General features: G+C 39.9%; 2 protein-coding genes across 21 annotated transcripts in view; one reads left to right on the top strand and one right to left on the bottom strand.

Annotated features, from left to right (window-relative positions):
- The window catches only part of ABI1 (abl interactor 1), a 147,683-nt gene extending 137,799 nt beyond the window's left edge, over positions 1-9,884 (top strand). For all 16 annotated transcript variants that reach the window (XM_043564875.1, XM_043564873.1, XM_043564869.1 and 13 more), the window contains 2 exons: positions 2,871-3,056; positions 7,752-9,884. In XM_043564875.1, coding sequence (XP_043420810.1) covers positions 2,871-3,056; positions 7,752-7,927 — 362 coding nt within the window. In that variant the 3' untranslated portion in view covers positions 7,928-9,884. The remainder of the gene's footprint in view (positions 1-2,870; positions 3,057-7,751) is intronic.
- The window catches only part of PDSS1 (decaprenyl diphosphate synthase subunit 1), a 42,843-nt gene continuing 24,998 nt past the window's right edge, over positions 9,692-27,536 (bottom strand). For 2 of the 5 annotated variants that reach the window (XM_043564883.1, XM_043564885.1), the window contains 4 exons: positions 19,135-19,215; positions 18,918-19,031; positions 13,253-13,333; positions 9,692-10,147 (listed from right to left, as the gene is read on the bottom strand). In XM_043564883.1, coding sequence (XP_043420818.1) covers positions 10,007-10,147; positions 13,253-13,333; positions 18,918-19,031; positions 19,135-19,215 — 417 coding nt within the window. In that variant the 3' untranslated portion in view covers positions 9,692-10,006. Of the gene's footprint in view, positions 11,227-13,252; positions 13,334-16,135; positions 16,349-18,917; positions 19,032-19,134; positions 19,216-27,536 lie in introns of those variants that run through there. The other 3 variants (XR_006294756.1, XM_043564884.1, XR_006294757.1) reach the window with 3 other exon arrangements.

The following is a 27,536-nucleotide window of genomic DNA, read 5'->3' as shown; positions in this document are numbered from 1 at the left end:
TCAGAGTGCATGTTGACAAAATGAAAAAAACCACTGTTACTGAATTATACTATGCCAAAATAGCTGTTGAGATTAAGATGGTAAACTGGTCTAGTAGTGATTTACTTCACTTGGGAATCATCACCATGCAAATAAATTTTAGAATGATTTGAACAAATATGTAGCCCACATGACTGATCACCTCATCTTCCAGGAAAATACATTGTGGCAAATGCCATTGTTCAGCCTTTGCTGAGCCTGTTGTGTAATCTCCATATTTTCCTCCCTTCCTCTAGTCAAATAATTGTTTACTCAGTGTTATGTGCTAGACTCTGGGAAGAGTTCAAATTTCGACCTTTAAGAAACATATAGGATTGAATGGGCTTTTCATAAAACATTGTGGTTCCAAAATGTTGAAATTTCTGAGTGTAAACCACCCTTATTCTTAACAGTTGTTTGAAAACTTCCATATGTTTAAACTTAAGTGAATCTTATTTTTAAAAAGAAGGGAATGAGGATAAATTGCTGGTCCTTAATGCTATAAGAGTTTAAAAACTTGAGCTGCCTTACAGCCAAAATTAGGAGGAAATATTTTAAAATAGCCATAATAAACATCCATTTAATGGAGCCAAAACATATTGACTAGCATTTTTGGTAATTCTTTTTTATAGAAATTCAGTATTAATGTACATAATTCTAGGTATGCATTTTTTTTTCCCTAAGGAGGACCATGGTACTTAACTATTTTATTTTAGTTCCTTTTCCCAAACTTATGAACTGGAATCAGTATTTTCCTTGGGCTGCAGAATGCCCAACTTTGTTTGGCATCTGTTTTCTTTGAAAGCATGTAAGGAGAATTATGAACTTTGTGTCAATATCTTACATGTTTTATGGAGTACAGATTTTCTGTGTTCTTTTAAATATGAAGTTTCCTGTGACACTAAAAATTGGTGATAATGAATGCATGTGATAGTTAACCTGTTAAATGTGTTTCAGTTTAAGACATAAGCCCCTAAAAAAGTCAGCAGTGTCTTTACATCTGTATATGATTAACATCAGGAAGCATTTTTGAACTAATTATGCATGGTGCTAGACAAAGTATTATGCATAGAGAATTAGATTGACCAGACTTCTGCCCCTGTGTATATATAATTTGGAGATAAGCCAGTGTAGATTCACAGAGTTTGGATATGAAGACAATGGAGTGAAAACATTAAACTAGTAAGTTATATATAAGTCAAGAGTAAATGCAATTTAGGGACAGCAAATGTGTAATTTACACAGTAAGCCAAATTAAGGATATGAGCTATGGCTCTTTGATGTTAGGATGGGTTCATACCCATTTTCTTCTCCTCTCAATAATATTAGAAAGCTTTGTGTAGAAAGTAAGGGGAAAAATAAAAGGGAATCAAGCATTTGGTGGAAAAATAAATTATAGACCTGTTAGATAGCTATCAGAATGAGCATCACTGCACAGGATGTGTTTTCTAGTAAGTCTTTCTTGTACCATCAGGATAAAATAAAAATCACAGAATTGAAGAGGTTATGGAAGTAGGGCTTTTATCCACAGATGTTTTAAATTTGGGTCCCTTTGTTACATTCTCAGCACGTTATTCCAAATAGGGTAGAAAAAACTTTAAAATCTGTATTAACAAGTAGATTATGACTGCTTTCTTTGATCACATAAATGGCCCCAGATATTGGCATTCGAGTTAGTATTTTAGTATTCTGTATTTCTCCTCTGCAGATATTATATAATTCTTATGTCAATTTGTGTCAAAGAATTTTTGTCTTTAGCTTTCAAAGAAATTTATGGATCAGAAATTTGAATTAAGAATTAGTTGTGTGTTTTGGCTTTGAACTCTTGGGAGCATTGTTACCTGGAATCATCATAGTTCAGAGAGCCTAGTTCTAGCCTGATACTTCCTCATCTCACTGTTGACACCCTTGATTATTTAAGTAACACACACATGTACCACACCCATCTACAGCTTGAGGTATGAGTCGTTTTTATTGTTTTGCACGATATAAGTTCATTTTTGTTTGTTTGTTTGTTTTTAATTATATCTTCCCGTAATACTTTATTAAAAAATATTGTGGATGTATTCTGAGACAATTGGAACATTAGGATCTAGTCTTTCCCTCATCCCATGCTTAAGTTTTACCAGCAATAATGCAAGAATCTTAGCTCCTTTCTGCATTTAAAAAGTTGATTCTGAATACAAACATTTTTGAAAATACTCAACAAAATTTTGTATTAGCTTGGAATTATTTAATTTCTAATTTAATTTTCTCTTGTAAGTAATAGAAAACCTACACATAGAAGCAGACCTGGTACCACAAACCTTTTTCTCGATTAAAACAGACAAAAATAAATATCCCACCCACTGGAGGCTTATTTCTGGGGAACTAAAAGATAACTAAAAGCCAAATCAGGGACCTGAATGTGCACAGTGAATGGTTATCAAACCATATATGAAATGGTATTCCTAACATTTACAGTAGCCCGAATGGGAAATGTGACATATGGCTTATTTACAAGGAGGTAGGCTAACTAAAGGGTAATGTTTGTTCCGATTTCAGTGTTGGGAGTAAGGAAACTTTTTTACTCCTATAATTTTTATAAAAAGAGACATTGTTTCCTAACCTCCTGCATTCATTGATTTGTAGCACTTCCTAATACCTTTATTTTTAACTCATTTTATTATTGTTCATATTATTATTAAGAGTAGTAGAAGCTCTAACACACCAAGCTTTTATTTCTAATCACTGCATGTCTTATTATAGTGCATGCTGTATACAAATTAGAGCTTTCTTAAATTCTTCTTTTAACTTAAGAGTTTTCATTTACTCTAATTTCTGATTCAAATTAATTATCTGAATTCTTTCAGTTGCTGATAGTCCAACCCCACCACCGCCACCTCCCCCAGATGACATTCCTATGTTTGATGACTCTCCACCTCCGCCACCACCCCCCCCAGTGGATTATGAGGATGAAGAGGCTGCAGTAGTTCAGTATAATGATCCATATGCAGATGGGGATCCTGCTTGGGCCCCCAAGAATTATATTGAGAAAGGTAAGGTACAGTCATCACTGAATTCAGGTGAAGGAAAATAACCTAATTATAGAATTTTTAGAGCTATAAAGAACATCTGATAGTCTGGTGTTTGCAGCCCTTTGAATAAGCATTTTTGAGAGAGAGAGAGAGAGAACCCGGGGGAGGGGAGAGAGTGGGGGAGACAGCAGATCTAAAATTGGCTCCATGCTGACAGCAGAGAGCCTGACATGGGGCTCAAACCCACGAACCTGCAGATCATGACCTGAGCCAGAAGTCAGGCACTTAACCAGCTGAGCCACCCGGGCACCCCAACCCTTTGAATAGCCTTATCCAGCTAAGATAATTTAGTCAAACCTTATTTTCTATACATTTCCATTGTAAAGGGATGGTCTTTATTTTTCAAATTAAAAGTGTATTATGTTAGATGTGCTTTTTCAAATGACGTAGGCTGGAGATGAACTTGCCCGTTTGCATTTTACAGATGAAACCAGTAAGGCACAAAATAGCAGTTAAATGACTTACTAAAGATACAGAATTAGTAAAGATTTAAAGCAAAATTTCTACTCTTACAATTAAAAGGGAAACCTTTAGAGTTCTGAAAAATGTTTACAATGTGGCTAATCAGTTTGATTGCCTTTGAAATATATTCCCTTCCATTGGCTTTACTCGATTAAATGCCTTTAAGCATTTAAGTAGCTCTATAGCTCTTGAGACCTGCAGCATTCTCTTGTGCCCAAGTTTTGAATACATGGCTAAAAGGGAATTTGCTGTATTCCTTTTATATGTACGTGTGTGTATTTAAATTTTTTTAGTTGATACAAAGTTACATTAGTTTCAGGTTTACAGCACAGTGATTCAGCATCTCTGTAGGTTATACTATGCTCACTACAAGTGTAGCTACCATCTGTCTCTGTGCTGTATGTACCTTTCTAAATATTTTTAAACAGGTACTCTACACACTGTTCAGGAAATCTCGAATATTCTACTTTATGTTTAGATTCTCTTGTACCTTCAAATAGAGATATGTTATGGTTATTATGAAGGTGATAAATAGTCTTGAATTGTGTACCTGTAGTTCCTGGCTTGGAAAAGCAAATTTGACTTTAAATTGGGACTACTATCGAACTAATAAAAAGTTGATAAATTTGAAATATTATGGTTAATATTAATATTAATAATATTAATATATTTGGCAATAGAGCAGAATTTAAAAAATGTCTTTGCAAATTAAAATAATGGTCTTATATTAGTGGTCATCACACATGTTCTGTAAAACACCATATAATAAATACATATTTTTAAAGTTTATGTATATATTTTGAAAGGGGGAGGGAGAATCCTAAGCAGGCTCCACACTGCCAGTGCAGAGCCTGATGCAGGGCTTGAACTCAAAAGCTATGAGATCATGACCTGACCTGAGCCAAAATCAAGAGTTGGATGCTGCTTAACTGACTGAACCACCAGGTGCCCCCAAAATATTTTTAACTTAAAAAAAAAAAACTGGAGGTATAATTACGCAACAGCATTCTGTTAGTTTCAGGTATACAATGTAATGACTTGATATTTGTCTTGCAAATGAAATATTTTTAAGTTTGCCAACTCTAGTCTGTTTTGTTACAACTAGTAAGCCCCACTGTTGTAGCACAAAAGCAGCCATAGATGCTACATAGTGAGTGGATATGTCTGTCCATGTTCCAATAAAACTTTATTTATTTTTTTATGTTTTATTTATTTTTGAGAGAGGGTGGTTGGGGAGAGGAAGAGTTGGGGGGAGGGGAGTTGGGGGGAAGGTGGGGGGGCGGGCAGAGGATCCGAGGTGGGCTCTGTGCTGACAGCAGTGAGCCCAGTGTGGGGCTCAAACTTTCGAACTGTGAGATCATGACCTGAGCCAAAGTCAGATGCTTAACTGACTGAGCCACCCAGGTGCCCCCAATAAAACTTTATTTACAGAAAAGGTAGTGGCTTGGATTTGGCCATGAGCCATTGTTTGCTGATGCATAGTCTAAATCAGAGAGTTGAGATTTAGTAGGATTGTATTTAAAGCCTTTTTTTTTTTTTTTAAGTTTATAATTTTGAGAGAGCACACACATGAGCAGAGAAGGGACAGAGAGAGAGGGAGAGAGAATCCTAAGCAGGCTTCATGCTGTCAGCATGGACCCCGATGTGGGGCTCAGTCCCATGAACCACGAGGTCATGACCTGAGCCGAAATCAAGAGTTGGGTGCTTAACCGACTGAGCCACCCAGGCACCCCTCTATTTAAAGTCTTTTTAAATAGTTACTTTTATAATCACAAGATGAATAAGGCCTGGTTTAATAGGATTTTAGTTGAATGTATTGATAGTATGTTATGACTGTTTAGAATCTAAAAGCCAAATTCTTAGGGTACATTAGCTGAACTTTAACCTACTGTGTGCCATTCTTATCATATCCATTTATATTATACTAGCATTATGTTCAGTTTTGAGTATCACACTTTAAGATCCTGCAGACAGGAATGGCTTCAAGAGGAGAATATTCAGGAGGCAGAATATCTGGGAAGTGTACCTATAATGTGAAACAGTTGAAAGCAGTATTTCTAAGTTGAGGAAAGGGTGGCAGACGAACTAGATAGCTGTCTTCAAATTTTTGTCATGTAGGATTAGAGTATTAGACTTTGAGTTTCAAAAAAATCTGACAGTACATACCGAAGAAGGGGGAGTTTAGCTATTTATATGAATCAGATTCTGGACATTGAATTTTCATGATTAAATTCTTAATAGTAAGCCTTATTATATGAGAGTATATGCATTGGAAGGAGGGGAGGTTTGCTGTGATCAGGATTGATTTACAAAAGGACTTGGAAAATAGAAACAATTAATTTGATTCAGTACTCTTACCAGCTGTTTGTCTAAGTGGAACTAAAAATTCTGAATAACTTTGAGGATATGAGGCTTTTGTCACGATCAGTTCAAAAGTCATCTACACTACACAACCTAACCCATTTTTACTCTCAGTACAGAGAAATTAGTGTTACCAACGCTAATAAATAATAAATAATTGACACATTAGTAAGTATTACGTTGGCTATTTAAAATATTACAGTGTTTTCCTTACTAATGGTTTTCTAGTAATCACTCATTTTCTTGAGTGGTTATTTAGCCAAAAACAATACCAGGATAATAATTTATTCTGTATGTTGGATAGGTTGGTGAGCTTGTAATCACAGTACTGATCTGCTGCAGGATTAAAATGGAGACAAATGGACTTGTTGAGTTTACTTAATACAGTTTTGTAAAGGGAAAAAAAGGTTGCCTGTTTTAATTTAGTAAATGGTGCTATGGATCAGTGCTTCAGGTCTGTTCTTTATTATAATTCACTAATTCAGAATAATTATGAGGAGAAGCTATCTTTCTTAGGGGAAAAGTGAGTTCCAGAATATCTTAAGTATCTTAAGAACTGTTTTAAGAAAAAGATAACATGAGGTAATCAATGAAAATATGACATACCATTTCACATACACTAGAAAATTGCATGTAACTTCAGAACTATCAGGCTATAAAGGCAGAATGAAGGAACAATAAAATTCATAAACCAGTTGTTTGGAAAACTTGTGATTTTTTTGGTGACTGTCCTTTCCATAGTACTGTTAAAAAGGAAATGAATATTTGAACTTAAAATAATCAAATACCACAGAATTGCAAACAGTTCTCAAAGTCTTTTTTAAATTTTTTTTATTTTTTAACGTTTATTCATTTTTGAGAGAGTGCAAGTGGGGGAGGGGCAGAGAGAGAGGGAGACACAGAATCTGAAGCAGGCTCCAGGCTCTGGGCGTCAGCACAGAGCCCCATGTGGGACTCGAACCCATAGACCGCGAGATTGTGACCTGAGCTGAAGTCGGCCGCTTAACTGAGTGAGCCACCCAGGCGCCCCTACAGTTCTCTAAGTCTTAATTAATGGGTCTTTTCTCACCTATTTACCACTTAAACAACAACAACAAAAAAACCCCCATCCTGTTGGGGCACCTGGGTGGCTCAGTTGATTAAGCGTCTGACTTCGGCCCAAGTCATGATCTCGTGGTTTGTGGGTTTGAACCCCACATTGGGCTCTGCTGACAGCTCAGAGCCTGGAGCCTGCTTCAGGTTCTGTCTCCCTCTCACTCTACCCCCGCTCATACTCAGTCTCTGAAAAATAAATAAACTTAAAAAAAAAAAATGTTAAAAACCCTGTTGACCTTTAAAATGTGTAAGTTGTTTTTTCTTTCTTTTTTTTTAAATCTAGGGCTAGCCCCGTAAATTACATGTATATTTTCTGTGGATGAGTAGGATGAGATTTACCTCCCAGGAGATGTGTATTTTCAAATTAGATAGCTTGGGTTGTTACCTGATTTGCTGATTGACTCTGTAGCTTTGCCCAGTACTTTGGGGAAATGTTGCTTTGCGGTGGCTGGCACTTAGTAGATATTTTACAAATGAAACATCCAATACTAAAATAGGAAGATCTTTCCTGGATGGATTGGTTGAAACTATTGATTTCAAATTGTCAGTTTTATCCTAAGACCAAGCCAGTGATTTAGGCACTGACTTACCTGTATTTATTAATGTAAGAATTCACAATTTTCATACAAATGGTTTTTGCTATACTATAGATTTAATTGGCATTACATTTTAAAATTCAGTTAATGCTGGAAATGGTGCACTTATACTTACATGGTATTTCAACTCTTTTTTCCATAGTTGTGGCAATATATGATTATACGAAAGACAAGGATGATGAGCTATCATTTATGGAGGGTGCAATCATTTATGTAATAAAGAAGAATGACGATGGCTGGTATGAAGGAGTCTGCAATCGAGTGACTGGTCTGTTCCCTGGGAACTATGTTGAATCAATCATGCACTATGCTGATTAAATTTTTTGCTTTTAAAGTAGGTTCTTATTATTCAGTCATACTGTGGGACTATTATGGTTAACAGAATTGTCTTAAAATGTTTTCAAACGTGCCCATATTTTCAGGACATGCTGTTTTATTGGTATAATTGAATGTCTACCTGTAAGCATAAGTCTTTGAGGCAGTTTGTGTATTGCTAAACAGCAATTAATACAGGAGGCTGTCCATACCTGATTATGCTTATGTACTTACACAGTTAACTTTATGACCAGCCTAAGTATTCTGGGGGTGTGGGGTAGAATATTTAACAAATCATGATTCAGACTGTACCATTACATGTTTCCGTGCAGCATGGTTACTAACGCTATGTCAGACTAATATTAAAATCAGAAAACTTCAATCCTGGTGCTGGTCATACTTTTTGTTTAGACTTTCTCATTCTTGAAATATATTTGTTTAAAGCATGCATACAAATTTATGTATTGAAATATACTTAAAAAATCCAAGATGCTTCCAATTTGTGTAATATTTACTTGGAGTACTTGTACTTAGGTCTCTTGAAATGAATTGAGTCTCTAAGGTCTCCATGTGAAACAAAACAAAGGGTTATCTGTAATGTTGTAATTTGTACCTAAGTTTTTTAATGAGTGAATTTGCATTATAAATTTTTTCCATTCATAAATAAGTGAACCAAAGGTTTTTGTCCTTTCCTTCACTGGTTTGCTTTTAAAATGAATAAATAAATAAAGTATACTGATTTATTGCAGAATTATGGTTCTATTTTCTCAATATAGTAACTGAAAAAAAAAAAAATACTAGCCTTATCTCAACCTGTCCCAACGGCAGTGATGGATTTTTGCAGATTTAAAATCTGAGATGGGTATTTACAAGTCAATCTACTGAATTCCTTTTCTAACGTAATTTTTTCAAAGCTAAGAAAATGTGTCAAAGTGTGCACATTCTGTTAAGTCAAATTCTTAGGGACTGCTCTTATGTCCTTGTTTTCCAGTGGGCTGTTGTATAGTGGTTCAATAAAAGGAAACTGTAAGTCTCTTTTACGTATTGTTTTTGTAGAAGTGGGTGCAATGGACTTTTCAATAGGCACTATTAATCCATTACCTGGCACTAGCAACATAAAACGGTTTTAAAAGGAAAATAATTCAAAAAACGGTGGATCATGTATTAATCAGTGAACAGGGATCTATACCTGACCAACAGATTTATATTGTCTTTTGAAATAACTGAAATGCAACACATGCACTTTGTGTGTCTCCTCTTAATTTAAGGGAAGGTTGGCGGGATGTTTTTTCTTATCTTGTGTGTAATTCTGTATTGCCTAGGATATTAAAGTAGAGCACTCAAGTGTGGGTTTCTGTGTATTGAGGCTTTGTTTGTTTGGATTTCAAATTGCAGTTATGTACTGGGCGTTACAGACTTGTAACAGCATAGTAAATGGTAAGACTAGTGCAAAACATTTATTTCTGAAAATTAAAGGCCATTATTGCTACCAAATCAATGTGACTGTTGTATATGCATTTGCCTTTGTTAATTTTAAACATGATTTCAGTATCATTAGTGATCAGCTAGCCACCTTTTTCATTTTTTCAAGTGGAATGTTCTCTTAATTTTGTATATAACCTGTTGTCTAAATTTTATGTACAGTCTTTTATAATAAACCATTCTCATATGAATTTTGGATACTGTTAAAATCTTAACTAATGTGGATTGAGATGTAGACTTCACAACTTTGTGACCTTGAGTCCCATGGTGAAACAAGATAAACCATTTGAATTTTAACATTGATTATTTATTTGTGTAATGGCTTTACATGTGGATCTTAACAGTGTAAACAATACCACATATAACCATCAAGATACCTCTATTAGGATTTACAGGACTAGAGTGACAGATTCGGATGGTTTAATTACATTTAAAAAGTTTTCTGAAAAACTTTGCCAATAAAAAAATTGCCCATCAATAAGGTTGAAATGATTTTCTTTAAATGATTTTTGGTTATCTGCACGTGAAGCAAAGTATATTTCACAAAATTCCTTAGGCACAGTCTGGTAAAATAGCTGCCAGAAATAACAGGAAGAGTTGTCACTTATCCCTCGTGAGGACAATTTCTGAAAGCTGTATGAGGGCGTCTCTTTCAGGGGACGGTCGAAGTTTACTGATCTCTCTCACTGCTTCGTGGCAGTACCGCTGGGCGAGGTAGGTTGTCTGTTGCACACCGTCACTCTGCGGGGGCGGGTACAGAACAAGAGAACAGATGTATCACTCACTGGATCAGCTCCGAATTCCCTGCTATAGTAGAGAATTAAGATGTACTTTTGAGATCAGGTTGATCAACAGCCAAACTATGTTTCAAGTGTCCTCCAACTCCTCGGTTCAGCTGCTTTAGGCACTTTTCTCAGAATGAGGCTAACAAAGCAGCGAACTCATCTCAAATAGCCATCGCCTTTCCCTAGTTTTTAAGTATTAGTTTTTAAAAAATTCTACATGTATACAGTATCAATTTTTAAGTGAAAAGAATCTAAAGTTAAAACACAATATATAACAAAAGTACCGAGCCCTTATGATGAAAATCAATACTTTCCTCCCTCCAAAGGCACAGTCATCTGTTGGTTTTGAGGTCTTAATTAGCAACTTTAGTTACTAGCTATTGCCTTCCTGCTGAGGAGGAGGATTTAGCCCACCCACCCTAGGCCTCTTATTTTGATAATTCTACTGCCATCTTTTCTTAATGACTTTTGTCATCATGTAGCATCAACTTTTCACTTTATCTCCAGGATATCCTATCCTATCAAGTGCTCCTATTCTTTATACATTTACACTATAGAGATTTGCATTCTCCTCTCTAACCATGTTTTTATGTTGGTTCTAAAAGCTGAACACTAATAAAATACTATTTCCGTAATGTAAAAATACATTTACTGCAGAATCAAGTCATGTACTATAATTTCATCTCCCTCTCCATGGTTCCAAGCTCACAAGGCCCCTATTCAGAATAGAATATTAGTAACATTGGTCTGAAAGGTTCTGATTTTCTGTACTTTACCAACTGACACAAAACAGGACACGTTTCAGTTTGCCCTGCCTTAGTGTACAGGAGCCCACTTATGAATGTAAATGCTTCCTTTTCTTCCTCTTTGGGAAAAAACTCCTGATCCCCAATCTTTCCACTGCCTTCATCATTCTGTTCATTGTTTAGACAGACTGCCTTAGCTCTAACAGACAGTTGTCTTCATCAAACTGTAGTTCATTCCACTGGTTTGAGTGCCTGCATCTTTCTCTTTCCTGATGTTTCCATGTTGTTCCTGAAATACATCCAGAGATAACTCAGAGAATGGGTACTGAAAGTCAACCTTATAGTTTTTTAAAGTTTATTTTGAAAAAGAAAGGAAATACACGAGTGAGGGAGGGTAAGAGAGAGAGAGAGAGAGAATCCCAAGCAGGCTCTGCGCGGACATCATGGAGCTGGATGCAGGGCTCAAACCCATGAACTGTGATTATGACCTGAGCCAAAGTCGGACGCTTACCCGAATGAGCTACCCAGGCGCCTCAACTTTACAGTTTTTGAGTGATGACTTCCGCCTTCACATTTAATGGATGGTTTGGATATAAAACTCTTGTTTTGAAATGTTTCCTCATCAGGGTGCCTGAGTGGCTCAGTTGGTCAAGTGTCTCAGTCTAGGTTCAGGTCATGATCTTGTGGTTTGTGAGTTTGAGCCCCTCGTTGGGCTTTGTGCTGCCAGTGCAGAGCCTGTTTGGGATCCCCTCTCTCCCTCTCCTGCTCATGCTTGCTCTCGCTCAAAAATAAAAATAACCTTAAAAAAAAAGTTTCTTTGTCATTTGGAAGGCCTTGCTTTCTGCCTTTTATCATCTAGTGGTTTTGCAATACACTGAGCCAGTTTTGGTCTCTTCTCCTTTTGTAGGGGCCACTCTTTTCTTTGATTTTGTTTTTTTTTCTCTTCCTGAAATATGTTACCTCATTGATCCTCTAAAAGCTCATTTTCTTCCCTTGCTGTTTACATTTTTGAAGATCTGCTCAATTTCACGTTCTAACCCTTCTTTGGAGTTTTTCACAAACTTTCTTAGAGCTTTTTTTTTTTTTTTTTAATATCCTGTTCTTGTTTTATGGATACAGTATTTTTCAACCCCCCCCTACTGCTATTTTTCTCTGTTTCTGTCCATCTTGGTCTCAGCAAGCATTACTCAACTATTTAGTAATCCTACCAAGTAAGTCCTACTTGTCCATCTTTCATGAAGAAATAGGGACTAGGAGCTCGGGGTGAAAGGAGTTAGAATTCAGGTCTTTGGAGAATTTGTTAAGTGAACATTCTTGTACTTTTCTAAATGCATTTCTGCCTGGGCTCGTTGGTTTTGCAAGCAAAACTTCATGGTTTTGCTAAGAGCAACAATTCATTTTCCCTCTTCAGTCCCACTTTTCACTTCAGTGGTTGGTGGTACTATGCTGACACCAGAACCTCTCCCAGGCACATCGACTTCTTTATTAGCTAAAGCCCCTTCTCACACTAAGTTTTTTAGCAGTACTGCCAAACTACCCTCCACAAAGGTGGTAGCAAATTATGATGCTTAACAGTTTAGAGAGTTAAGAGAAATCTATCCTTGAGAGGGGCCTTGCTTTTTGGAAATCTTAAAAGTTATTATTTGGAAGTCTTTCAAGTACTGCACTAATCACAGATCTCAGACCACACACTGGCTCACTAAAAATTGCTTGCTCCGTCTCATTCATTGATCTGTTGGCCCCAAATGACTCTGGATTTGGAATTTGGAAATAGGTCATTCTCAAAATACAGTTATCGAAACTAAGTATGTAAAAAGATCTGGCTTCTACAGAAAAGTTGAGGATATGTGGCACTAGATGTGAAATAAGCTCACAGACCCTGAAGGTTAAACAGTCTGCCTGTGTAGGTTTTCTGTTTTTTTTTTTTTAAGTTACCATTGATCACAGTTCTAAGAGGGACGAGGAGAGACCATGCCGGGTAGGCAACTGCAAGAGCCCGACAACCTGGCTGTGGCCGAGACAAGAGCTTACACCAGGAGGCACAGCTGGGCGACAGGGAAAACAGCAGTGCTACCAGTGGATTTGGGGAAGGCTGGTTTCAAACTAGTGAAATCCTAATACCCAAGCCTTACCCAACGCCAATTAAATTAGTCTTCAGAAAGACTTCTAGAAGGAAAAAGAATTATACAAGTTTCTCCCTCTGTTTTTGCCAAATCAACAACTGAACACACTTGGTTTTGCATCTAAAATTTGTTACATTATTTGGCTAAAGAACTTTGCCATGTTGTAAAATAATCTTTGTAAAATAATCTTACCTGTAATACGTATTGTTGAGCTCTGTCCACATCTCCTGGTAAACTGAACCGTCTCATTATCATAGCATTCATTTCTGGGAACTAATCATAAAGAAAGAAAATCTATTTACTGCTCTTGTGAGAATCAAATGTTCTACCACTTAAGTTTGTAACAATAGGAAAAAACAAAAAGGTGGTTACATGTTTAGATGATGTTGGATGGGGGGGGGGGGGCAGTAAATTGTAGCAATTAAAGCAGCAGAGCTAAGAGAGACACCCATTTCCAAGCCCAGGGACTGGCTGATGCTCAGGAGAGGCAGCTGTTGATGTTTGTTCATTCTGGGGTTCTTTCTATTCTATCCTTGGGCCCAACACTGAGTAAAAGAGAGTGAGGGAACAAAGTACATCCCTAACATCTCCTTATTGGCTGCTCTTCTGGTCCTCAAACTTTAGATTGAACCATAATCATCAGAGGCCTGTTGGACCACTCCCTCAAAGTTTGCCACTCAATAGAGTTGGGACCCAGGCACGCGTTTCTAACAGGTTCCAGATGATGTGGGTTTTGCTGGTCTCTGCTAACATTTTGAAAAACACTCGCTTAGGATGAGGCTGGGAATTAGGCATTCTACTTTTAGTGCTAAACTGAGTGACACTGAAAGCTACTGAAGGATCTGAGCAGAACCCTGCCTTAGCAGCTCGAGTGGAACAGAGCAACGGATGCTCAACGTTGACTGCGCCCTGGAGTCACGTGGGAAGTTTATGGCTGCTTGGATCTGCTCCCAAAGACTGTGATTGTATTGGGTGGGAGTCTGTCCTGGGCATCAGGATTTGAAAAGTTCGCCAGGTGTTTTTAACGTGCAGCCAAGGTTGAGAACCACTGAGTTACAGGAGACAGGTAGAGACAGGTTGCTGTAGTTGATTACAAAGAAGACCAAAGTTAAACTGTGGCACTAAGAGAAAAAAAGAAAATGCATACATTGAAGATAAAAATCTATATTCTGTGTTACTTAGCAATAATTCAGAAGAATTACCACCATTAACAAAATCAGGAAGTTAGGGCTCTGAGTCACTGCATTTTCTAGATGGGAAGCTCTAGTTCTGGTGCCGACATAGCTGAGTGGGCTTCAACCTGTGTGTCCTGGCCTCCTCCTCAGTGTCCCGAGGGAGTTCAACTATGGGAGCTAAAATCCATTAGCTTTAACAGCTTCTGGTTCCATGAAATAAGAGGGAAGATATATTTAGTTTTGGACACATCAGTGCTTACAGCAGTTGCCAGTTTTTCCCTGGCAGTGAGCCTGAAGTTGTTGTCCTGTAACCACCACCACGGTATTAGTAATCCTAGAAGAAAAAATAGGGCACACATAGAAAAACCTCAACCGGATGATGACAGGAAGAATTAAGAATGTTCCTTTCAGAGTCAAGTATGTGTCAGAACAAAGTTCTAAACACGTAGAGGTTGCTCACATGCTTAGAAAATGTAAAGGCCAGCAACTAGTTAGCACTTAAATGAAAACCAGTAATTTGTTTTAGTTAGTGACCTTTTAAAAGAATAAATTTTACACGAAACAAAATCAGGAAAGCTCAAATCAGTCAATTTTAGTGGTAAAAAGCAAAATTAAATAGGCATTTGTCTTAATACCACACTCTAAAACTGATTTCTGGAAGGCTATGCCCCCAAAGCTGATAATGATATTGTCCTGGGCATCTGGTAAATTACCTTGTTTATGGTATATGAGCTTTTCCTGCAACACCAACAAATATGGTAAAATGTGCTGCTTGGGTAGCTTCTCTGATTCCTTTTACTATAAAAAACATCGAGAAAGCAAAGTTTGAAGAAAATATTTGCATGGAGTGTGACTACATCCTTCCTTTAAACAAGTAGTGTGTACAATTTTAACATGCAAATACCAAACTCTTCCCTAGGCACTGCCCTGTCCCCTTACTGTGTAGGTGGAGAAATGAGAAACCTAACAGGAACCACAGTTGCCTGCTTGCAGATTTAGTGATCAATAAGAAAATTTTTGTTTGTCCAGGCTGTTTTAAGGGGAAAACTTTTTAAGAGTATGACAACTCCTATTCCGTGAAATATGTCCATAAACCAAACTACGAAGGTGATCGATAAATGTAGTGAGCTTGCTCAGACGAAACCTGTCTAACTCTTAAGGGACGAGCTAGTCACAACACCAACAGAAGCCTGTGCAGCTGGTGCAGGGGCTGGGGATGGTGACAGCAGTTGGAAGTACAGCTACAGGCTGACATTTAGGTCTGGTGACTTATCAAATAAGGGAAACCGAAGAAAGGAAAAGAGCTTTATTTGAGAACTAATGTAATCTCTCTCTCTCTCACACACCACCACCACCACCACCACCACCACCACCACCACAAACCACTTCCATTTTGTTTCTGAAGATCTCAAAATCCAACTTCTATACTTTTTAGAGATTCAACATGATGTTTTTGTTCTTACAGAAAATACGTATACACGTATACATGGAAGGACACTGTCATCATGGGGACCTCTCAGAAATGCCGAAACTTTCCTTAAATCCCCTGTACCAAGGTTATCAAGAAACCTTCAGGAGATGTCAAAAATAGTGAATTCCAGAGAGAGGGAGTTTCTACTAAGTTGCTGGGTCCAACAAATTCCAATTACAAGACAACCCGCTGTGTGAAGTTAAAAAGGAAAAATGGCTTCCCAAGCTTGTTTGTCTTGGTGGAGACTCAGTGTTCGCAAATGGAAAAATGCAAGGGCTAATTAATTGGCAAACAAAATTCCCCTACCTGTGGAAAAGATTACAAACATCTCACAACAAGTCCGCTAAATGGGTTAGGTTAACGACAAATCATGGAAGCCGACACAGAAGCTCTTCGTTGAGCATCGCCAGTGCAGAGAACGCCAGTTACCTGCTCTGCGGGAAGCCCCACAGGGGATCGGACAAGCTCCGCAGGCGCCAGCTTGCATCAGCATCAGCACTGGCACTGGTAATACATTGGGTAGTGATAGGAACACTGGTCTGAGAGGAGTTGGCGTCTAATTGTCTGCTGTGCCATTTACCAGATGTTTAATTTTGGCCAAGTTTGCACATCACTTTCTTATTTGTAGAATGGGCATAATACCTACCACAAAGAGGAGTTGTGAGATTAGAGGTAACGTATGAAAGAATCCTTTGCAGACCACAAAAACAATGCATTTTCATTAAATGAAGATACTGCACAGTCTTCTGTTATTTTGGAACTTGTTTTACCCTAAATCACTTTGAGCCCCATAAATATCTGACACATTTCTGGCCAAGAACCCCTTTTTTGCTGATATAATCTGTAGTGGAGACTAAACCTGATATTTTCTTTTAAAACGACAATGCTTTTTTGTACTAACTTTTGCCGATAAGCCACAGGACAGAAACAGCTGATCTACTTAGGAAGCAGGTTCTTTCCAGAGTCACTTCCCTCTTGGCCTCACTCTGTGTTCCCCTTTCTAGGCGGCCATGTGCCTTTTAACTCCCTTTCCCTACTGCCTTGTGGGCAGATGGGAACAGCACTGTCTGGTGAGGGTGAATGGGTACCTCGTGACGCTGCATTTCCCAGTGAGACACCGGTAGCACTGTGGTTAAGGACGCGGTAAGCTTCTGTGTATTCCTTTTCCTTGCCCCCGCCCCCCTTTTTTAAACAAGTATTTTAAAATCTCTTATGTATTACTGACCACATATAGGTTGGGGTGATACAGGAATGATCCATTTTTTCCCCAACTTTGTCCCAGTGTATCTGAAAGGAGAACAATTCACAACTCCTTTGTGTAGAAGAAAGTTAATTAGTTTCTGTTGAAATAGGTTCATAGTGAAACAATCAGAAGAGGCATCCATTCTCCATCCATCATCTTAAAAGGTTCAGCGGAGTCAACTGTTAGTGTCCTGGGGCTCATGACAATTATTTGTCATTGTTAAGATTTCTAAAAGTACGGCACACCAAGCTTTTTAGTAGACTACAAGCTTCTTTAGGAAAAGGCTTGTTCCTTAGTCATCTTGATAACCTCAGGGCCTCACTGAAAGAATCCTCACTGAGCTGGCAGTCTCCATTCCCTCCATTCCTCCTGTTCCTGACTCAACATTTACTAACCAGCATCTGAATAGACTAACGTTTGGAGTCTGTACAGACAGCAGCCAGTGACTGATCTTTCTGGCCTCAGGCATGCCTTTACGTTTGCAGGGTTTATGAATCCTCCGTTTTGTGGGTTAATAGTAAAAAAGAAAATGTTCCTTGCTCATGCTTTAATGTATACAAGAGGATTTTATAAATTTTGTCGGAACTTAGCACATGTATTAATATTATTGAGTTTTGGGCTGGCAAGTTAGTCTCATGAGGAGAAAGAACCCATCTATAACACGTCGTTCTCTTCTCACCTCTGCCTCAAAATTCTGAGAGGACAGAGCCTGGTAGTGAGGACTGCTATTTCCACAAAGGGCTTCAACATCTCCTTTTGGGTGGGTGAGTGGGTACTTCATTCCTCAGTTGACTGATGTCCACTAGCGTTGGCCACGATCACCTGGTCCACCCCGCCCCTTCACCCCTGCCAGCTGCTAGATTCCCCTAAAGGAGAATTACCCTGGTTATGGCTCTGCTAGACAGTGGACAAAAGATGATCTCTCCTTCCCTGGGTGGAAAATTGATCAAAAGCAAGGTCACTGGTTTCAATAATGTCAAAACAGAATCCCTGAGTTCTACGGAAGACATAGTTTATTTCTGTAAATTGTGAGAAAGAATACAGGCAAATCTCTCAAAAACTAAAAGTTACTAAAATTTTAGGCCAAAGAGCTAATAATTCTTCATTTCATGGACTGGTGATGAACATCTTACTGCTTTGCTAAATACCGGATTAAATATGCTGCAAAGTTACAATCTATTAAAAAGATGTCCAAATGCCAGCCAATGTCCCACTCACTTCAAACCACACTTGGCCCAGCCACAGCCACGTGGCCGGCCTCCAGAGCAGGCTCTGGAAATAAATGTCTGCCTCGCCAGTCCCTGCAGCATCTCTGAAGCTTCCTAAGCTTTTTCATCCACGTGAAGGAGAATATGAAGGCAGCTTTTACTTACTTCCTTAACTGACAGTCCCTCAATCTGGAGAAAGAAAGAACTATGTGGTTCTAGTTGTCCTTGTAAATGTTCTTGACATTTTGAGGCAATGGCCAAGGCCCTCTGAGAGCAGCAAACATTCCCATTAAACTTCTAGAACTGCAGAATTTCTTATGCTGGGAGGCCCTTCCAGTGCCTTTTTAAGGGGCTCTGAGGCACATCCCAAATCCAGTCCTATAATCAAGATGCGGAAACCATTCACCTTGTCAGTGCCTAAAATATATGGAAATAATTGTAATGCTACCTTAAATACATACAGCATTTAATTTACGAGGTACTTCCGAGCATTTTCTCAGTTAATCCTCAGTACGACCCTGAGGGGAACGTTGTAATCTCTTCCGTTTCAAGTTTTATTCACAGATAAAGCTTAGAAGTAAAATGGCTGGTCCCAACATCTCAGCCCCAGGGCCAGGATCAAATCTAGGTCCAGGTCTCTTACCTGAATGCTTTCCCATATCTCCCCTATCAGCTTACCTAAATGCTTACCCCATACCTTCCCATCAGCTGTGCCTGGAGCAGACAAAGCAGTGTGTCCAAGGGAGTTTGGAAAACCTACCTGTTGGCAAGCGAACAGGACAGGGCCGGTGGCTAACCCAAGCTTCAGATCTGCCGACGTTGGTTTGCCCATCCGGTCAGAACACGAGGTGAAGTCCAACACGTCGTCTATTAGCTGGTGGAAGGGAAAGAGGGGCATCTAGAGCACCACATCCCGCATCGCGGCTGCCCCTCCCGCTGTGCCACCAGGCCACGTTCTTAAAAAGCAGCAGACCAACCTGAAAGGCTATTCCCACGTTTTTCCCGTATTGATAGGCAATCTCATGCACCGCTGGATCAGGGCATCCGAGGACAGAGACCTGAAGCAGAGAGAGAATTCTGAAATAAGCTGCTGGCAGGCCCGAGCCGGGCAGCCCCAGTCTGTGTGCACAGATGCATCCATCCGGTCCCTCAAATGAGAGGCAGTGAGGCTGGTCAGGAGATACTGCAGCAGAGGGAGATCAAACATGCATACGATACTGGTGCTTTTAATAAAAGGATGTCAGCTTCAGACGGTTTTTTCAGATTTTAAGGAAACCGCCTTCCACCCCTTTCCCAGGATAAGTCATTTTTCCCACTGCTTCCAGCACTCGGTGCTAAACCTGGCCTAAATGTTGGCTTTATTTTTGTTTTTCTATTGATGTAGACCTTATTTTAGGGCTAGCTAGTCTGATCTAATCACACATGATGTTGCTATATATGTATTTCCTCATTTGTAGTTTCTTTTAATACTAAATTTTTGGTGATTTCACTTATTTCTCAAATGCAGCTATTTCCTCACATGTGTGAAACAGCCTCAGACCTCCGCTTCTGACATCCTGTTTTCTCATTCTCAAGGGTCTTCATGGTCCTACTGCTCCTGTATTTCTCTTGCAAGAAGTAATTAACTACATGGAAACTTTTTTTTTCCTTTCTTTTTCAGTGGAGGAGAAGTAAGACTTCTAAGCACTTTTTAAAACTCAAAAAAAAACTAGCTGGCTCCGGCACTTGAGTGCCTTTCCCACTGCTCTGCTAAGCAGACCCTGCCACATTTCCAGAAAACAAAGACTGGGTAAAAACCGAAAGGAGGGAACAGGAATGAGGTCTACTCCACCGGAGAGGAAATGTCTACGCTGACTCCATGAGAAAGGCAGACGAGGTGCAGTCTCCTTCCCGAGGTGGGTCACTGATGATGAAGGATCCTGTCCTTCGTGACCCTCTGGTCGGCACCCTCTTTGCTCAGGCATCTGTGTAGCCCAGTGGTGCGGACTCTGCGGTTAGCCTGCCAGGGGCGTGTAAATACGCCACGTATTACCATGTGAGCTTAGCGTATTACTTGGTATTTCTGGGCTTCAGTTTCCTCATCTGTAAAACGCAGGATCAAAAGCACTTAGCTCATAGGGCTGCTGTGAGGAATACACGCAATGCTGCTTTTAAACCTCAGCAGAGTGCTGGGCATCTGGCCATAACACTAGATGTTTGCTGTTGTTGTTAATTATCCTCCTCCTCCCCTTCTCCTAGGTGCAGGAACAGGAGCTGGGTAGTGTCCATGCTCCGAGGCTAATTAAAGCCAGATCATACAATCTGGGCAACATTCTCTTAGCCCTGAGAATGTTTTTGATGACTTAATGAAGTCTGTGACCGCGTTAATGTTTGGCTGCAGGTCCTTGATACAAATTTGCCTGTCATGAAAGGTCAGGTGGCCACTTGAATGAATAACAAACTCACAACCGCTTTCAACGGCACAGACCTGACGACTGACAGGCACGGATCCACGTACAGGAAGAGATTCCTCTTTTCAACCAAACTAAAGAATCTATGACACCAGCTGGGAGACGATTTAGAAATTTTGACAAGAGTCAAGATAGCCATCAACTTGGCCGAAAGAGTAAGTGTGGTAAGATCTGGGCAGCCGAGGATGTGCTGAGCTCAGAACACAATGACACCCCCTTTCCAGGCAGAAATAACTCAGAGAGCGAGCCTGTTCATGCTGTTACTTCAACACAAAACAGCACAGAAATGCCAGCTTTCTTCCTGAAAAGTAAGAGATATTTAAAAACTCTCTTCTATTTCTAAACTCATTGGATTAAAATTTATGGAGTACATATGATGAGCACTTTACATTATCTTAGTTAAGCTGCACAGTGTCCCAGAAGCATTTCTTTTGTGGTTGATGATGATAAGAGCAAACAATTACCAAGCCCTCATCATATGCCAGGAGCTATTCTGAGATTTCTCGTGTATTAACTCACGGGCCAGGCCCGGAGGCACAGAGAGCACCAGATGTTACAGGGCTGGGAAACGGTGGAATGAGAATTTGAACCCAAGAGTCGGACTCCAGAGACCATTCTCTTAATCACTTTATTACACTGCTTCCAAGGGGCGCAAAACAGAAGCCCAAAGAAGTCAAATCATGTGCCCGAGGAAGCAGAAAGCTATGTGGTCTGGGCGCACCGCCTGCAGCTCACATGCTACCACAGAAATGAGTGATACTTAGTGGGCAGCTTCTGCTTCATAGGCGGGGAAGGGACATTTCTGCCCAGATTTCCACGCCTGGGGTGCAAAGACCGTTCCTCAGTGCCCAGAGAATCCTGCTCCCCCACGCTGGGTAAGGATCGCCTGGATCCGCCCCGTGCAGGTGGAGAAGTCACAAGCTGTGCAACACAAAAAGCACAGAGGAGGTGTGCAGACAGGACACAAGCGCTTCTTGTGCTCAGCGTCAGGGGAGAGGTGCCTCTTTCCAGATGTGGGTGGAGGATGAAGAATGACAGGGGAAAAGAAAGTGGAGCCTGGCTAACCTTTCTGTTGGAAGCAGGCCCACAGCAGGTCCTGCTGTACGCGTGTGGCTCTTCTGGGGGAAGAGGAGGAAGGTCTCAGAACGTTCTCATGAGCCTGGTCTCAGAGAGGCTGGGGAGCACAGGCTGCATTGCAGGGACCAGCACTTGGTGTTCATCAAGCATCTCTGTGTCACCAAGGAAGTTAAGACATCTATCCTGAAGACACACAGATGCCTCGTGTCTTCTTTATTAAAAAAATGGTGGAGATAATTGGAGCTCCATTCTTACATACAAAATATCGAAATAGGTGTTGTCATGTCAAAAAACAACTAAAAATACTGGGGGAGAATATATGCAACATAATATCACAGATAAAGTGCTAATATTCTTACTATATAAAGAGCTCTTTTTTGTTTTGTTTTAAAGTATATTTATTTTGAGAGAGAGAGACAGCGAGGGAGGGGCAGAGAGGGAGGAAGAGAGAGAGAATCCCAAGCAGGCTCCAGGCTGCTAGTGCAGAGATCATGACCTGAACGGAAATCAAGAGGTGGATGCTCAACGCACTGGGCTGCCCAGACGCCCCTGTAAAGAGCTCTTTTTTTTTTTTTTTCAAATTTTTTTTTTCAACGTTTATTTATTTTTGGGACAGAGAGAGACAGAGCATGAACGGGGGAGGGGCAGAGAGAGGGAGACACAGAATCGGAAACAGGCTCCAGGCTCTGAGCCATCAGCCCAGAGCCCAACGCGGGGCTCGAACTCCCGGACCGCGAGATCGTGACCTGGCTGAAGTCGGACGCTTAACCGACTGCGCCACCCAGGCGCCCCTGTAAAGAGCTCTTTAAAACTAGGGGCGTGGGGGGACCAAACACGTTAGAAGATGGGCAAAAGACACTGGCAAATAACAAAAACTGAAGATATAAAAATGGCCCTTAAGCACCTGAAATGTTCAAGTTCACTTAGAAGGGAGAAATGCAAATTAAAACCCCACTGCAATAACATTTTCTCATCTATCAAACTGGCAAAAACTGAAAAGCCTTACAACACATTCAGTGAGCGAGGCTGTGGGCAAACAGGCAAGAAGCTCACATACCCTGGTGGTGAGAACATCTGAGAGTACAGTCCTTATGGAGGGAAACATGGTGGGGCAAGAACTACACACACGACTACCTTCAAATACACCCAGAAGGTACACTGCTAACAATTCAAAAACACTGGAGCGCCTGAGTGGCTCAGTTGGTTAAGCGTCCAAATTCAGCTCAGGTCATGATCTCGCAGTTCATGAGTTGGAGCCCTGCATTGGGCTCTGTGCTAACAGCTTGGAGCCTGGAGCTTGCTTCAGATTCTGTGTCTCCCCCCACCTCTGCACCTCCCCCACTCATGCCCTTGGGCTTGCGCGCGCTCTCGTCTCTCTCAAGAATAAAGAAACGTTAAAAAATAAAAATAAAAAACATACTTGCATAAGGTTAGGCACTATAGTATTATTTGTAACTGTAAACTACTGGAAGCCTAAACACCCATATATAGGAGTGGCTGAGAAAACCACGGTATATCCACTCGATAGGATACGAAGCAGCTGTTTAAAAAATGAGGAAGAGGGGCTCCTGGGTGGCTCAGCTGGTTGAGAGTCTAACTCTTGATTTTGGCTCAGGCCATGATCTTATGGTCATGAGATGGAGCCCGCCTCAGGCTCTGTGCCGCGTGTGGAGCCTGCTTAAAATTCTCTCTCCCTCTCTCTCTCTCTCTCTCAATACAATACAATACAATACAATACAATACAATACAATACAATACAATGAGAGGAAGATTCTACAGAGCAGCATGGGATGATATCCCTGATACACTGTTAATTGAAGAAAGCAAGGTGCAAAGGTCAGACAGACACAGAAAAGGTAGCACAGCATCCTACTTTTCCTTGCAAGAAAGAAGGGGAAACAACATGCATGTGGGGCTGTTCATCTGTGTAAAAAGAAACACAGGAAGGAGGAAGCAGAAGCAAAGAGACTGGTCACTCACAGGGTGGGTGGAAAGGATGAGGAGGGGGACGGGACACATGGGAATGGTGGGCAAGTACCAGTCTGTATACACTTCTGACTTAAGGAGCTAGGTTAACATTTCATACACTCAAAACCACACCAACAGCCTCCAACCCCCACAAAAACAAAATCGGTTAAGAATGGGAGGGGACCTCTAAAATGGAGTAAAAAATAATCTAGCTTATGTTTCAAATAATAATATAACCACACTGAAAAGAGGTAACTTCGAACACAGATTTTTGATTATATTATCCTCAGGCTAAAGACAAAAAGGAACTATAAACAAATACTGAACTACTAGGTTTTTATTTTTTACAGAGATAGGAGTTACCAATTTTTAAACCCCTTTGGTATATTCTAGGGGACTGAGCAAATAAATATATTGTGGAGAATGGGAGTCAAGCTTCTCATTTTTGGGGAAAGGAGCTACAAATACAGTCGACCTCTGAGCAACATGGGGGTCAGGGGTGCTGACACCCCTCCATGTCCTGTGCAGGTGACAATCTGCATATAATTTTTGACTCCCCCGAAACTTAACTATTAATAGCCCACTGTTGACCAGAAACCTCACTGATGACACATTCGATTAACACATACTCTGTATACGTATTATATACTACATCCTTACAATAACGCTATAGAAAATGTTCTTTAAAAAATCATAAGGAGAAACTACTTTCATAGTACTATACTGTATTTATTAAAAAGAAAAAAGATAACCCGCATATAAAGATCTGTGCTGTTCTAACCTATGTTGTTCAAAGGTCAACTGTATGGAAGGACAGAACGCTAGATAAATCACGAATTCTGTGGAATGAGCCAACAATATGATACATCACTGTTTGGATACACATAGATGGGAAATAAAAAGATCAAGACATAAACATACCCATATATATATATGTGTATATATATATATATATATGTATATGTATATGTGTATATATATATGTGTGTGTATATATATATATGTATATGTGTATATATATATATGTGTGTGTATATATGTATATATATATATATATAAATTTCCTATTTCTGTCTACTATCATTGGAGGGCCCAATGATACCTAGTGGAGAGATCTTGGTTTCTAAATACCATCCTCCAACAAAAGAAGAGGGCTCTTTGGAGAAATTATGAATCCTAGTGTTGGGAAGGACAAGATGAACCTGGAACGTCTTCTGCCAGAAATTAATGAAGTGTTGGGGCACCTGGGTAACTCAGTCAGTTGAGCGTCTCACTCGTGATTTTAGCTCAGGTCGCGATTGCAAGTTGTGGGCTCGAGCCCCGTGTCTGGCTCCACACTGAGAATGGAGCCTGCTTCGGATTCTCATTCATCTTCTCCCCCCCCCCCACCCCCCCGCCACTTGCAATCTCTCTAAAAAATAAAGAAATTAAGTAAGTGCTAAAAGAATGATGGGGTTAGATTAAAAGGACACAGAAGCCAGGTTAAAAGGTCTTCCCCACTGGCCGAATATGGGATAATTCAGCATTCAGATAAATAACAGTAAAGGGTTATAATCCACAGAATAAGAATCCAAGAGTTCACAGAGATAAGATAGTCCTTAAATCAAATACCCTTCTATGGTAGAAGCAAGATGTTGAAGGAATGACAGAATTCACAAAACAGTGACTTGGCAGCCATTGTGGTAATAAGTGTCTGAGGAAAGAATTACAAATAGATGCGAAAACCAGAGAGAGTTTGATAAGCAGATTTACATAATCTCATAATCCCTCCCCAGATAGGGAAAAATAGTAACCTGAAAATGAAGTAACCTGGCAGTTACTACTGCAATCAAGTGATCAAAGTGAACATCACCAGTAACAGCACAAAAGGGCGTGTGACGTGGCCCCTGACGTGATGAACTGAGCAGGTGGCAGGCATCCTTTTTGTTGTTTTCCTGTGCAAAATGCATAACCGGTATCTAAGTTTGCAAAGCAGCAGACAGATCCAACTTGAAAGGCTCAATGACACATTAAAAAATCAAGGTAATGGGGGCGTCTCGGTGGCTCAGTTAAGTGTCCAACTCTTGGTCTCAGCTTAGGTCATGATCTTGTGGTTTATGAGATTGAGCACTGTGTCGGCCTCTAGGCTGACACAGTGCAGCCTGCTTGAGATTCTCTCCCCCTCTCTCTGCCCCTCCCCTGCGTATGCTCACTTGAGCTATCTCTTTCTCTCTCTCCCTCTCAAAATAAATAAATAAACTTAAAAAAAAATCAAGGTAATATAAGAGCAAAGATGGACTGAGGAACTTGTTGCACACTGAGACATCAAAGACTTATGACAGTTAAATGCAACAAGAGATCCTGGACTGGATCCTGGACCAGAAAAAGTTTTCCCCTTTTTTTTAATAATTTTTTTTTTTTTTACATTTATTCATTTTTGAGACACACAGACAGAGCACACATGGGGGAGGGGCAGAGAGAGGGAGACACAGAATCTGAAGCAGGCTCCACTCTCAGCTGTCAGCACAGAGCCCGACGCGGGGCTCAAACTCACGAACTGTGAGATCATGACCTGAGCCGAAGTCGGAGGCTTAACTGACTGAGCCACCCAGGCGCCCCTCCCCTTTCCTTATTACAATATTATGACAGCTGGCAAAATAGGAATAAGGTCTATGTGTAGATTAGACAAGAATTTTGTACCAAAAGACACTGTTCTGCAAATACAACCCACAAAACAGAATCCTGTGGTAGCATACTGTGGCTTTGGAAATAAAGTAACAGGAAGACAGCCCATTGATTCCAGGCCTCATGCAGCACTGGAGAGTATACAAATTTGGAAAAAAAGAAAAGAAAAGAAAAGAAAAGAAAAGAAAAGAAAAGAAAAGAAAAGAAAAGAAAAACAAACGAATGTAGGATTATCATACCCAGTTCTGAGTTCCAATCCCAGCTCAGCCATGTCTGACTGAATAACACTGGACGGGCCACTGGACCTCTCAGATCTCATTCCCGTGAGATTTTTCTGGGGAACAAATCATGGCCTCCACTGGTAAGCTCGAGTGTATTCTATATGACTAGGACACAAATAAGTAACCTTTCATTTAAAAATATTACTTCCATTTTCCTATCAATCAGTGTCATAAAATAATCCTAGAGGGGGTCCTGGCTGGTTCAGTCAATGGAGCATGGGACTCTTGATCTAGGGGTCAAAGCCTAGATCATGACCCTTGATCATGAGTTCAAGCCCCACATTAAGCGTGGAGTCTACAAGAAAGACAGACATAGAAAGACAGGACAGGAGAGGAAAGGAAGAAAGGAAAATATAATCCTTATTTAAAACAAAACAAAACAAAACAAAACAAAACAAAACACACCAATCTTAGACAACCCTCTCTTAGTTTTTATACTATTTCTACTAAAAAATAACAATGAGTGATTAAAGTTAACGGGATAAATTATAAGCTGCTAAATTTCTTTCAAATTCCCATAACATCTTAGAATTCTATTAATTATTCCACAATAATTCTGATGTTTAAATTCTCTGTATTTCCTCTTTTTGGCACTTCTGGTTTGCTTTGCATGAACTTTTGGAGCCCAAACGTCCTTGCATTTTAAATACCAGGAGTACATAAAAATAGCCATTTTGAATATGCAACACCCCTGGAATATTTCTACCCATAGGCACTTAAATATAGAACCTTTTATTTAGAACGCTCACACTATGATTTTGCCTTATTATTCTAACAGCTCTGGAGTATAGGAATAAATCATATAAAAAGTGAGTAGTTGTGGGATGATGCCGGAATGCCTCCTAGTGGACAGCACGAAGCATTTCATTTTAAAAAAGGGTCGAGCCATGTTAATACACATGTCCACTGTTTACTTTCTAATCTGTGAAGAATGAAGTG

Source organism: Prionailurus bengalensis, chromosome B4 (assembly GCF_016509475.1).
Source record: "Prionailurus bengalensis isolate Pbe53 chromosome B4, Fcat_Pben_1.1_paternal_pri, whole genome shotgun sequence".
In the NCBI taxonomy this organism is placed as follows: domain Eukaryota; kingdom Metazoa; phylum Chordata; class Mammalia; order Carnivora; family Felidae; genus Prionailurus; species Prionailurus bengalensis.
This window is presented reverse-complemented; position numbering and strand designations above follow the sequence as displayed.